Genomic DNA, 12,837 nt, shown 5'->3' on the forward strand with positions numbered 1-12,837 from the left:
TCACAGCTCCACTGGCAGTGCCCCAGTAGGGACTCTGGCGGGGGGGGGGGGGGGGCTCTGCACTGCCCTAGCAGAGATTTTCTATAAGGGCCCCACCCCAGCAGCAAACTTTTGCCTGGGCATCCAGGTGTTTCCATTCATCTTCTGAAATCTAGGTGGAGGTTCCCAAACCTCAGTTCTTGACTTCTGTGCACCCTCAGGCTAAACACGAAGTGGAAGCTGCCAAGGTTTGAGGCTTGCACCCTCTGAAACCATGGGCCGAGCTGTTCCTTGGCCCCTTTTAGCAATGACTGGAGCGGCTGGGGCGCAGGGCAGCAAGTCCCCAGGCTGTCTTCTAGGCTTCCAGGTCTATGATGGGAGGGACTGCCATGAATACCTATGGCATGCCCTGGAGATTGTCTTGGGGATTAACATTCGGCTCGTTGTTACTTATGCGAATTTCTGCAGCCAGGTTGAATTTCTCCTCAAAAAATGGGTTTTTCTTTTCTACTGCATTGTCAGGCTGCACATTTTCTGAACTTTCATGTCCTGTTTCCCTTTTAAAATGGATGCTTTTAACAGCACCCAGATCACTTTTTTTTTTTTTTTTTTTTTTTTTTTTTTTTTTTTTTTTTTGAGACAGAGTCTTGCTCTGTTGTCCAGGCTGGAGTGCAGTGGTGCAATCTTGGCTCACTGCAACCTCTGCCTCCCAGGTTCAAGCGATTCTCCTGCCTCAGCCTCCCAAGTAGCTGGGATTACAGGCGTGTGCCACTATGCCCGGCCAATTTTTGTATTTTTAGTAGAGACAGGGTTTCACTATGTTGGCCAAGCTAGTCTTGAACTCCTGACCTCAGGTGGTCTGCCCACCTCAGTCTCCCATAGTACTAGGATTACAGGCATGAGCCACCAGGCCTGTCCTTCAAGTCACCTCTTGAATGCTCTGCTGCTTAGAAATTTCTTCCACCAGATACCCTAAATCATCTCTCTCAGAGTTCCACAGATCTCTAGGGCAGGGACAAAATGCCTCCAGTCTCTTTGCTAAAACATAATAAGAGTCACCTTTGCTCCAATTCCCAACAAGTTTCTTATCTCTATCTGAGACCACCTCAGCCTGGACCTTATTGTTCATATCACTATCAGCATTTTTGTCAAAGCCATTCAACAAATCTCTAGGAAGTTCCAAACTTTCCCACATTTTCATGTCTTCTTATGAGCCCTCCAAACTGTTTCAGCCTCTGCCTTATACCCAGTTCCAAAGTCATTTCCACATTTTCTGATATTTTTTCAGCAACACCCCACTCCTGGTACCAATTTATTATATTAGTCCGTTTTCATGCTGCTGATAAAGACATACCCAAGACTGGGAAGAAAAAGAAGTTTAATTGGACTTACAGTTCCACATGGCTGGGTAGGCCTCAGCATCATGGCAGGAGGCGAAAGACACTTCTTAGAGTGCAGTGGCAAGAAACAAATGAGGAAGATGCAAAAGCAGAAACCCCTGATAAACCCTCAGATCTCGTGAGGCTTATTCACTACCACGAGAACAGTATGGTGGAAACTGCCCCTATGATTCAAATTATCTCCCACCAGGTCCCTCCCACAACACAAAGGAATTAAGGGAGTACAATTCAAGATGAGATTTGTCTGGGAACACAGAGCCAAACCATATCAGAGATATATTTCAAAAATTCTATATATAGTAGTAGTTGGCCCCAGTGGCTCTTTGGATAACAGAGTGATCATATAATATGACCCATGTGTGTGTTATCTACTTGATACTAGTGCTGGTTAATATTTAGTGAATGGGTTGAAGGCATAATATAGACAAAGTGAAGCCTAGAGAAGCTGCAAATCCAGTGTTCAATCCTGCATCTCACTCTAATGAGTTAAAAAAAATTTTTAATGATTTCATAATTTTAAAATTACTATTTTGATTTTAAACAGCTGGGGTTAGTTTTTTATGTCTAGTTTTATGCAAAGGTGTCTACAAACTTTGTATTGAAGTTTGAGCTTTCCAAGTAAGTAATACAAAAAGACCTACTTTTTGACACATAAAAATATGATATTAATTATATGGAAATTAACCAATCCTCAGAGTAATTTTCTTTCTTTTTTTTTTTTCTTTGTCTTTTTCCTTTTTTTTTTTTTTTGAGACGGAGTCTCTCTCTGTCGCCCACGCTGGAGTGCCGTGGCACGATCTCGGCTCACTGCAAGCTCCACCTCCTGGGTTCATGCCATTCTCTTGCCTCATCCTCCCAAGTAGCTGGGACTACAGGCACGCCTGCCACCACGGCCGGCTAATTTTTGTATTTTTAGTAGAGACGGGGTTTTACCGTGTTAGCCGGGGTGGTCTCGATCTTCTGACCTTGTGATCTGCCTGCCTTGGCCTCCCAAAGTGTTGGGATTACAGGCGTGAGCCACTGCGCCCGGCCTGAGTAATTTTATTTCTATATAACCAGTGTTTCTTTCTCATAGACTTCCTTGCCATCCAGGAAGGGATTTCGACACCAGACCACCAAGTTTTTGTATCGCTTGGTGGGATCAGAAGATATGGCTGTGGACCAGAGTATTGTCAGCCCTTATACCTCTCGGATCTTGAAACCTTATATCAGGTATATGGAGAACTAGAGATGTGATGTCAGGTGTGTCATAAGAGATAATGATTGTGGTTTCTGTGCCCTGTTCTCCTGTTGGAGAGAATAAAGATCACAAACTGTGAGCAGCATTGGCAAGGACTGAGTTCTGTGCTTCACCTCCAGTTTTGTCCTTTGCTTGTTTCAACTCTACTTTTTTGCAGAGAACGTGGTCCTTTGAAAGAAACTTAAAAAGCAAGAATAAATTAACTGAATGATTGCTTTGTGATGATCATAATAATTATTTTATTATTATTATTATTTTTTGAGACAGACTCTCGCCCTGTCACCCAGGCTGGGGTGCAGTGGTGCAATCTTGGCTCACTGTAACCTTCACCTCCGGGGTTCAGGGAATTCTCTTGCCTCAGCCTTCTGAGTAGCTGGGATTATAGGCATGCACCACCAAGCCTAGCTAATTTTTGTATTTTTAGCAGAGACAGGGTTTCCCCATGTTGGCCAGGCTGGTCTTGAACTCCCGACCTCAAGTGATCCGCCCGGCTTGGCCTCCCAAAGTGCTGGGATTACAGGCGTGAGCCACTGGGCCCGGCCCTCATTATATCATTTTAAATACTAAAGTTGTATATTTTTAGTAGTCTGAAGTGAAAAAATGTGAAAGACGTCTCAGGTGAGCCTCCATCTAGACTGGATGTATATGAAACAGTTTCCAATAATGAATCTCATTGTCCAGGCAATGAAATGGAAACTGAGCTTGCTAGAGATGTCCCAGCAGTGTCTGGCACTGTAAATGAGAGCACATTATTGCACTCATTGCACTACAACTGCCCTGCAGCTCCACGATCACCCTCACCCTCCATGCCAGCACCACACTCCTGGGCAGGCACAGTGAGAAGCTGTTTATGAGCCTGCTCCAAGCTCACTTTGTCTCTGGTGTTCCCCAAATGCCCCACAAAGTTGGATGTTCCCTCTTCTGGCCTCCAAGGCACTGGAGATGCATCCTCATGTCTGACTCCTCGGGGTGAATCTGATGCTGTTTCTGTTTCCTCACTTTGTTCATGAAGGCACCTGGCACAGTCCCTGGTGGGCACAGAGGGCTTTAGCCTGACGAATGTTCAGAGTGAATTTTAGATTTCATACATAAAGGTATAGCTGTAATCAAGCCAGCTTCATATAAAACAGTGCAGGTTACTTTAAAGTTTCAAGCAGATCAAAGAGTTTATATGAGTCAAAAAGCTAGGAATAATACCAGTTATTTTTCTTGACTTGAATTTGTTTATCTTCTGTGGTACCGGAGGCGTGATTATGAAACAAAGCCACCCAAACTGCAGCTCCTGTCACAGATTCGTTCCCACCTGCACAGGAGCGACCCTCACTGGACGCCGGAGCCTGACGCGCCTCTCGATTACTGTTATGTGCGGCCAAATCACATCCCAACGATCAACTCCATGTGTCAGGAGTTTTTTTGGCCTGGTATGTTCCCCCTCCCAAACCAGGCAGGTCATTTTTCTGTACAGTCCATTCTAGCGATTTTTAAAATTAGTTTATGTGATATCCTTAAGATTTTTATGATTTCGTTTAGTTTGTCTCTGCTAATATAGAAATACTAAAATACAAATACCTCTTGTTTTCCTAAAATCTAGAAGAAGCCAGCAATAAACAGTGTTTTTGTTTGTTTCTCTTCCCTGTTTGTCTCTGCTTCCAGAGTAAAAGATTCATCCTGTTTTGCTTCTGCATATATTTAGATACCAGGTAATGTCTATCAAAGATACACAGACTGGTAGCTTGGGCATGTTTGGACACTTTTGTTTTTGGCTTAATAATTCTTTATGTTTATTTAGCTGTTCCTTAGAGAGTGTTAGTACAGCCAGAAGGTGTTTTTTAAAAGCCAAATACCCTGATCACAGACTTTGAGAATAAGGGTAGACCCAGTGTAATTTGTCATTTTATCAGCCTTAACAAAATTGCCTCTGAAGACCAAAGTCATTAATTAAAGGAACACATTTTCATTGCTAAATATAAACTGTTCTTTGTGGATCTGCTTTCCCATGCTGCCTTGAAACCTAAAGGAAATAATACGTACCTTTCAGGTGTTAGATACGATTTCATCAAGATTAGAGCTGTGTCGTCTTTATTGTCACATAATCACATAACCGTGCATGTGGTGGCAGAGCTGCACTCACTCTTTTGGGAGTCATATTGAGCCAAAAGTAACATTCTGGGAGCATCTTCTGCTTCCTGCCCTTATGTTAGGTGCCTTCCATACATTATGCATAGAACCATATTTTACTTATTTTTTGTGAAAGGTATCGTTTGTACAAAAGAGCTTATACATTATATGTGTGTGGGGTAAAAGATGTGATAGAACACGCTTGGGGGGATCTTTATTCAACCCTGTCAGGTCTAGGTGTGCTCTTCATGTTACGCATTGCAGGAACGGAGTCTCTGAGACATTTTGAAATGTGCCAAGCCACACATGGTAGAGGAGGCTGAGTTCAAAGCCAGTTGTGTCCAATTCTGAACCTGTGCACTGCTACCTACTCTATTCTGCCACTCTTCTTTTAATATATGTACTTAGAAAATACTATGTTAATTTCAATGTTTTCTAAAATTCACTCTTATTTTTATGATCTGGATGTGTGGTATCTATGTTACCTCCAGTTTTGGTGTTGTTTTTTTTTTAGCATGCAGGTGTAGCCATATGTACATGCTGAACAGCTTGGTGTTCCTTAATTCTCAAAGGCATGTGGTTTGAGTCTCTGATGGTTTCTTTTCTTAGGCATTGACCTGTCTGAGTGTCTGCAGTACCCAGACTTCAGTGTTGTTGTTCTTTATAAGAAAGTCATCATTGCCTTTGGCTTCATGGTTCCTGACGTGAAATACAATGAAGCTTACATTTCATTTCTCTTTGTCCACCCTGAATGGAGAAGAGCAGGAATTGCAACTTTCATGATCTATCATCTGATTCAGGTAAGTTGTCTATGTTTATGATTTATCACCTGTGTCTGGGCTCCCCTGAACAACCTGGAGGAGGAATGAAGCTAAGCTAGCCCTTCCCAGCATGGCCCAATGGAATGGTTTTCTTGGAAACCAAGTGAAGAAAGCCAGTCATCAGCATTCATGAGGTTGTCAAAGCACACAGACAAAAATCTCCGACCCTGTAAAATAAGATTATTATTTAGACCCAGCTTTCATAGAAACCAGTTTGTGAACATGTGTAGTAAATAAAATGAGAAAACACCAAAAGCAAGAGCTTTAGGGTAGACTGTTCATATTAGTAATAGCTACTGCTCTTAGGATCATCACCTTCGCAACTCAGAGAAGTGAGGGTAGGACTATTATTTTTATTTTTTAAAATATTTGTAAACATTTTAGCACAACTGTATCAATAAGAAAATATATATATATATTTTGAGACAGGGTCTCATCCTGTCACCCAGGCTGGAGTGGCACAATCATAGCTCACTGCAGCCTAAACCTCCTGGGCTCAAGTGATTTTCCCGCCTCAGCCTTCTGAGTAGCCAGGACCACAGGCACACACTACCATGCCTGGCTGATTTTCTGTAGGGACAGGGTCTCACTGTGTTGCCTGGTCTGTACTTGAACTCCTGGGTTCAAGCAATCCTCCCACCTCAGCCTCCCAAGTGCTAGGATTATGGGCATGAGCCACCGCGCCTAGCTACATATTTTATTGTTGCTGATAGTTTTTAATTTTACTATCACTGTATAAGGCTGATATGAACCTTCTAAGATTTGATTCTAGTATTGAATTATAATTCACCCTTTGATATATTTGTATCACCTTTAAAGAAAACACACCGTATACCAACATCAAAAAACATGCAAGGATTTTTTTTCCCCTAGAGTTTTTTTAGTCAACTTTTACTTAGAAACCATTTGGTATGGAGGATTATATGTTATGCAGGCAAGATTCCTTTTAAAGAGGAGATGAAGATGATAAAAGTTGTTTCTCCAATTTTTAATGAAACTTGCTTAATAATTCCCAAATGTTGGCAGGAACCTTGAGAACCATTTTCCTAGAAATTGCTTTCCTTCTCTCCTTAGGCAGTGACTGTGTAAATCACTCACTGAGTAATTAATATGTGCTACTTTGGGTGGTGGTTTTCTCTTGAGAGTTTCTCAGTTATTTCTACAGCACTCCTTTTCTCTGCCCCATCCCACCCAAGAGTTGAGATCTCTCAGTATGCGTCTTTTTAACCTAGGAGAGCACTTAGAGGATTTGCTGCCTTATCTGTCACTGGTAAGGGCCTGAAGACAGGGCAACAGTAGTACTTTGTCCTTGTGTGTGTGTGTCCTTGGTGCCCAGCATGAGGGCTGTACAGAGTCAGTCCCTGCTGAGTGTTTGCGAGGCCAGTGGAGGAGTGGTTCATCTTTGCAGGTGGGCACCTTCCCCTCCAGCCAGACCATACACCTGAGGGCCCAAACATAGGTGGCGCACAGTCGCTGGTACTCAATGATGGCCACGGTGAGATCACGTATATTTGCAATCTTGCAAACACTAACATGACCCCTCAAAATTTGCTTTAAAAACTTACAAGGTGCTCTTGTCCCTGGCATACTAGTAAGTGCTCTCTTGACCTAAATATTCCTATGGATACACATGGAAGTTAAGCAGAGAAAGCAGGTAGCTCTCAGATGACAGTCAACAGAGGAGTTCTTAGAGGCCTGAGAGAACCATGGGTTATAAATCTCAAGGACTCTATCAACTTCAGTATTTCAGTGCCTTCTTTATTAAAAAGTAAGTTCTTAAATGATATGACTTTTGGGACACCTTACTCTGTGTAGCTGATTAAATAATCTAAGGACTTGCCTTGTGTTGATAGAATGATTGTTACTCTTTTCCCCTAAGATTAGGTCAAAGCTGAATGTAGAAATCTCAGTTCTAAGAAGCTAATTCTGCCAGTTTTAGAGAGACAGAAGGTGGACTTTGGGATTCAGAAGGTCTATACAAGGGCCTCAGGTTTTATCATTACATTCTTAATATTTCATGTTTGTACACGTAATTTAGCAGGCTTAGTAAGGAATTTTTACAGGTTTTGGGGAGGTACAAGATAACATCTAGTTTTAAAAACAAAATTTATTTTGTTCTGTATTTATTCAAGGTTATCATAGTGTTGGGTATTGAAATGTTTGACATACTTAAAGGTAATTGAGTTATAAATAAAAAAGCTGACAATAGTAATATCCCCATTGACCCTTTGCTTCAAAGAAAAATAAAAAACGCCCAAAATACTATCAATTTCCTTGGTCTTGTGAATGTTTTGATCAGCAGCAAAATGTCATTCTGTTTCCAGCTGCTGCTAGGTGTTGCAGTGTCTCAGCCTCAGTCTCTCCAGTTTCCATAACTAACTGCCTACACTTAAAAGCGTTTCTTCACCTACTCATTTTCCCTCAGGCCTTTCCATTTTTATCTTGTATTTTTCCACTCTTTTGGCAGACCTGCATGGGCAAGGACGTAACCCTTCACGTCTCAGCAAGCAACCCCGCTATGCTACTGTACCAGAAGTTTGGATTCAAGACTGAAGAATATGTATTGGATTTCTATGATAAATATTACCCATTGGAGAGTACTGAGTGTAAACACGCATTCTTTCTGAGACTCCGGCGCTGATGTGAATACAGCTCAAAGAGAAATGCATGCACTATTGGAGAACAGATCGTGGAACAATCACTAAAGGCAGTGATTGATTTCACAGGGAGTCCTAATCTTGTCTGTGATTACATGGTCCTTCAAACTCCCAACCAAAGTGAGAAAAGCGGCATGCAGTGAAATGAGCAGTGAGCAGCCTTTAGCAAAATCACCCTCCAGTCCTGCCTGGAGATGCCTTCAGCCAGCATCCCAGACTCCACAGTTAAATGAACCATGTCATGGTCCTCCCTCCACCTGATGTTTGTAAGAGTGAAAGAGCATCTAGCCTGATGCTCTTGGAGAGAGAGAACCTGTCTGTCGTAACTTAAAGGATGAGAAAATGTGGTGTAGCTATTAAAGATTCATGCAGTCCCAAGAGGCACTGTCCTGTCCTGGGATGATGAGAGATTATGAGATGATTTCATAAAAGGAATCCAACCCTGTGCCCAGCCATTGATGTGTTGTCATTGAATCCAGGAGGATTTCTAGGGCACTGAAGTTTCATTGTTTCTTTTGCTGACTTTGGTTACTGTCAGAAAAAATAAACTAGATGTTTGTGTCTACATGTTCTACCTGTTCTGCCTATTAGTATCTTCCTGCAGGGACTTGGACCCATGGCCTGGGAGGTTGGTTTGGGATTGGGGTTGTTGGGCAGCCTGCCATTCACTTGGCCTATCCTGGCACTTCTCATGCCCAAGACAGTTGTTTCACAGGAGTGGAGGTGTGGGTGATGCAAGTAGAACCCTCTGTAGATGTACCCTGTATGGTCTGCAGGACTAGACTGTTTGCCTTGTTTGTGGCTGTTGGAGATAGACTGTCACTCAGGTTGTTTGTGATCCAAGAACATTTCCAAAAGTATCAGGTGTTCTCAAATAAAAAGCTTTCTTTGCACAACCCATGGCCAGAGCTTCCATCTAGTCGGTTTGCTTTCAAACCCTCTTTAATTAAGATCAGTGGTTCTTAACTTTTTGGGACATGGATCACTTTGAGAATCCAAAGAAAGCTGAATACTTTCTAGAAAACTGTCATGCACATTTAAAATTTTGTATCAGGGATCTGTCAACCACAAGTTAAGAACATCTGTTCTAGAAGCTGTACTTGCGGCCAGCTCGAATTCCTTTGTGTGAGAGAGAATGTGTTGAGCTCCCACATTAAGCCAATCTGGAACTGTTCAGTCATCTGGGGAAACAGTCGAGGCTCCATTTCATTTGTGAGAGGAACTGTAGCAGCACTGTCTTATCTATTTCTTTCCTTTTCTTTACCTCCCACCCTACCTCCCAAGAGTTTTCTGCCTCTTTGAAAGGTTTTTGCTGACAGAATGGATTGTAACACCACAAAGTAAAATTGAGGAGACAACATTTCCTCATATGTAAACCAGCTTGTGATTGTTGTATGTGAATGTCAGGCATTTGTTGTTGCAAAGGGGGGCTCAAATAATTGTCTCTATAACTTCAAGGAGCTGAGGAAGGCTGTGATTGCTTTTACTGACAGTTTCACTTTTTTTTTTTAATTTTGAGAAATTTTTAGAAACCCTTTTCATCTTTTTCTTTTTTTAATTTTAAGAGGGTCTCACTTTGTTGCCCAGGCTGCAGTAAAGTGGCACTGGCGCGATCTTGGTTCACTGCAGCCTCCACCTCCCAGGTTCAAGCGATTCTTCTGCTTCAGCCTCTTGAATAGCTGGGACCACAGGAACACGCCACCACGCCTGGCTAATTTTTTGTGTTTTTGGTAGAGATGGGGTTTCACCATGTTTTCCAGGCTGGTCTTGAACTCCTGAGCTCAAGTGATCTGCCCACCTTGGCCTCCCAAATTGCTGGGATTACAGGCATGAGCCACCACACCTGGCCTATGAGATATTTTAATCATACACAAAGAGAATGATGCCACAAACCCCATCACCCATATTCAATAATTGTTGAAATTCTGTCTCATTTGCTTCATTTATCCTTTTTTTTTTTTTTGCTAAAATATCTTAAGGTAAATTCTAGATATCATATAATTTTACCACTACTTACTCAGATAGGTATTTCTAAAAAATAAGGATATTTTCTTATATAATTTCATGTTCATTATCAGTCCTCTAACAAGATGAACACGTTTGGAATTATCTAGCAGTCAACCGGTAGTCACACCTTTCGAATTGTCTTAGAAATTCATTTTACAGTTGGTTTGTTGGATCAGTGGCCAAGCAGGGGCCACATAAGTGACTTACTGTCCTGTCTCCACTGCCTGTTCATCTAGATTGCCTCCGCCCTATTACTGTGCTGCCACCAACAACATCAGTTGTCCCGTGGTGTGTCCCACATAGGGGTTGTCTGTTGCATCCTTCTTGTGTCTTTCATGGGGCAGGACTGACTGGACAAAGTGAGGAGTGGACTTGTGCTTGTCTCTTTAGCAGAGAGTGGGGACAGCTGACTCCCTGCCCGACTTCAGTCCCTGCTTGGGTGTTGGGGCAGGGCTATTTCCCAGGGATGGGCTTGGTGGCCCCTGTGTGTGGGGCAGCTGTTGGTTTTGACCTGCCTTTCTCTCTGGCCCTTCTGAGCTAGCCCTGTAGTAAACCCTTAGCTAGTCCTCTAGAAGTGAGTGTCCACAGTGCCAGACTTGGGACTGGGTTGCAGAAGAGCCATGTTTTGGTGGATTTACAGTCAAAATTTACTGTGAAGTTTCAGAATATCAAGTAAGGAGGAAGCCTTGCTTTTTCATGCCACAAAAGCGAGAATGAGTTCTGAATGAGTTCTGACAAGCTGAAGAACTCTGCCTTCAATTGTGTGTTCATGGGAGAGTCTGGATTCTCCCCTTGGGAGGTGGCCTGGAGTAGCCAGGTGGGCCTTCGGGATCCGTAGGGGGGTGTAGGAATTCTGATTGATTATTGTCCGTATTTACCCAGTCTTTTTCTAGGGAGGTTGAGCTCTATTTACAGCAGGATGTTTAAGAACCAGAAACATAATTTTAAATTTTCTAAAGGCCGTTAACGTATTTTACATAAAGTTTTCATCACCTGAAAGCCACATTGCCTTGGTACCTTTCCTGGAACTGTCTCCTGCAAGTGGCTTGGTGTCTTGGTGTCTACAGCCCTGGAGAGAAGCATCCAAGTTGACCCCACAATGTGGGGTTGCATTACACAGTGTGGTTAAGGATATCCTCCAGGTATCTAACAGCAGGAAGTTGCAGTAAAAACATTATGTACCTCAGAACTGGGAATGGCCATGGAGTCATGAGACTCTTCCTTAATACATACCTAACTCACATACTTGTGAGTTCATTAGTACATACTTGACTCTGAGAAACGTATTATAGTTATTTATTAGAAACAAGTTCACAGTCTTAGTGAATGTCATGCTTCAGCTTCCTCATCTGTAAAACAGGATTGATGAGACCCACCTCACACATTTGTAGTAATAGGAACAACAAGGTCAAGAAAATCACAAACGGAGGACCCTGAATTCAAAGCCAGGCAGTCTGGCACCACAGCCTGCAGCCTTCACTGCTCTGGCTAAGCCTTGGGGAGGGGACTGGGAGGTGTGGGGGGTAGTTTAGGGGGTCTGTGTGTGTGTGTGACTTAGTACTGCCCCCAGTGCCCGGAGTGGTGCCCAGCACAGAGCCAGTACTCCACACATTGGATGAAGGAGGGAGAAAATGAACTGTGTGTACCAGGAGTTCAATGTGATGAGAGACCTCGGTAATGCCTCTTGTTTTTTTCACTTTTTAAATATTATAGGCATGGAAACTTTCTGTTTATCACAAATCATAAGTGTTTCTCCTTGCACTCAGCCCCTTCTCTTTGCCTGGATAGGTAAAGGCAGCTCTTAGCCTCTTAGAACCTTACAACATTATATACAGGTTACCCCATGCCAGAAGAATCTCTGCAAAAGTAACCAAAGAATGCAGTAAAATTTCAGTTTTATGAGCTGAAGGAAAAGACTGATGGCTGCTCAGGTTAAGAGGCTGGAAGATGGATAGTTTGTGCTGTCACAGATGGAATGGCTCCAGGTAAGCCCACATGTGGGAAGGGCAGCTCAGTCTTCCCCTGTAGCTTTGCTGCTTGTATAAGGTGGAATTTTATTGCAGGTGACATCAGAGCATAGGTCTGGAAGGCCACTGGCCCAAGCATGGTGACGAAGTCCACCTAGAAACGCCAAAGACCCAACAAACATTCTGTCCAGCAGAGCAGGTTCCAGGTGCGTCACGTGTGAATCCCCTCAGCCCTTGGGACAACCAGAGCTCCTTGGGGTTTGTCCGCACTAGGTGCGGTCAGTAATGTGCTGATAAATGACCACAGACGGGGGGTAAGGCGGGGAGAGGGGGAGCAGTAAACCAAGCCCCTGATTTGTCGTGTTTGCTGATTTCCATGGTGAAATACTGTCACTATGGCCAATCTTCTTTTTCTTTCTTTCTTTTTTTTTTTTTTGAGACGGAGTTTCGCCCTTGTCACCCAGGGTGGAGTGCAATGGCACGATCTTGGCTCACGGCAACCTCCACCTCCCGGGTTCAAGTGATTCTCCTGCCTCAGCATCCCAAGTAGCTGGGATTACAGGCGTGTGCCACCACGACCACCATACCCAGCTAATTTTTGTATTTTTTTTTTTGAGACAGAGTTTCACAGTGTCGCCCAGGCTGGAG

General features: G+C 43.1%; 1 protein-coding gene across 2 annotated transcripts in view; it reads left to right on the plus strand.

The window, feature by feature from the left end:
* Nucleotides 1-8,780, plus strand: part of KAT14 (lysine acetyltransferase 14) — a 44,904-nt gene extending 36,124 nt beyond the window's left edge. For both annotated transcript variants that reach the window (XM_007960939.3, XM_007960947.3), the window contains exons 7-10: nt 2,455-2,591; nt 3,865-4,040; nt 5,347-5,537; nt 8,026-8,780. In XM_007960939.3, coding sequence (XP_007959130.3) covers nt 2,455-2,591; nt 3,865-4,040; nt 5,347-5,537; nt 8,026-8,199 — 678 coding nt within the window. In that variant the 3' untranslated portion in view covers nt 8,200-8,780. The remainder of the gene's footprint in view (nt 1-2,454; nt 2,592-3,864; nt 4,041-5,346; nt 5,538-8,025) is intronic.
* Nucleotides 8,781-12,837: the final 4,057 nt, after the last annotated feature.

Source organism: Chlorocebus sabaeus, chromosome 2, assembly GCF_047675955.1.
Source record: "Chlorocebus sabaeus isolate Y175 chromosome 2, mChlSab1.0.hap1, whole genome shotgun sequence".
In the NCBI taxonomy this organism is placed as follows: domain Eukaryota; kingdom Metazoa; phylum Chordata; class Mammalia; order Primates; family Cercopithecidae; genus Chlorocebus; species Chlorocebus sabaeus.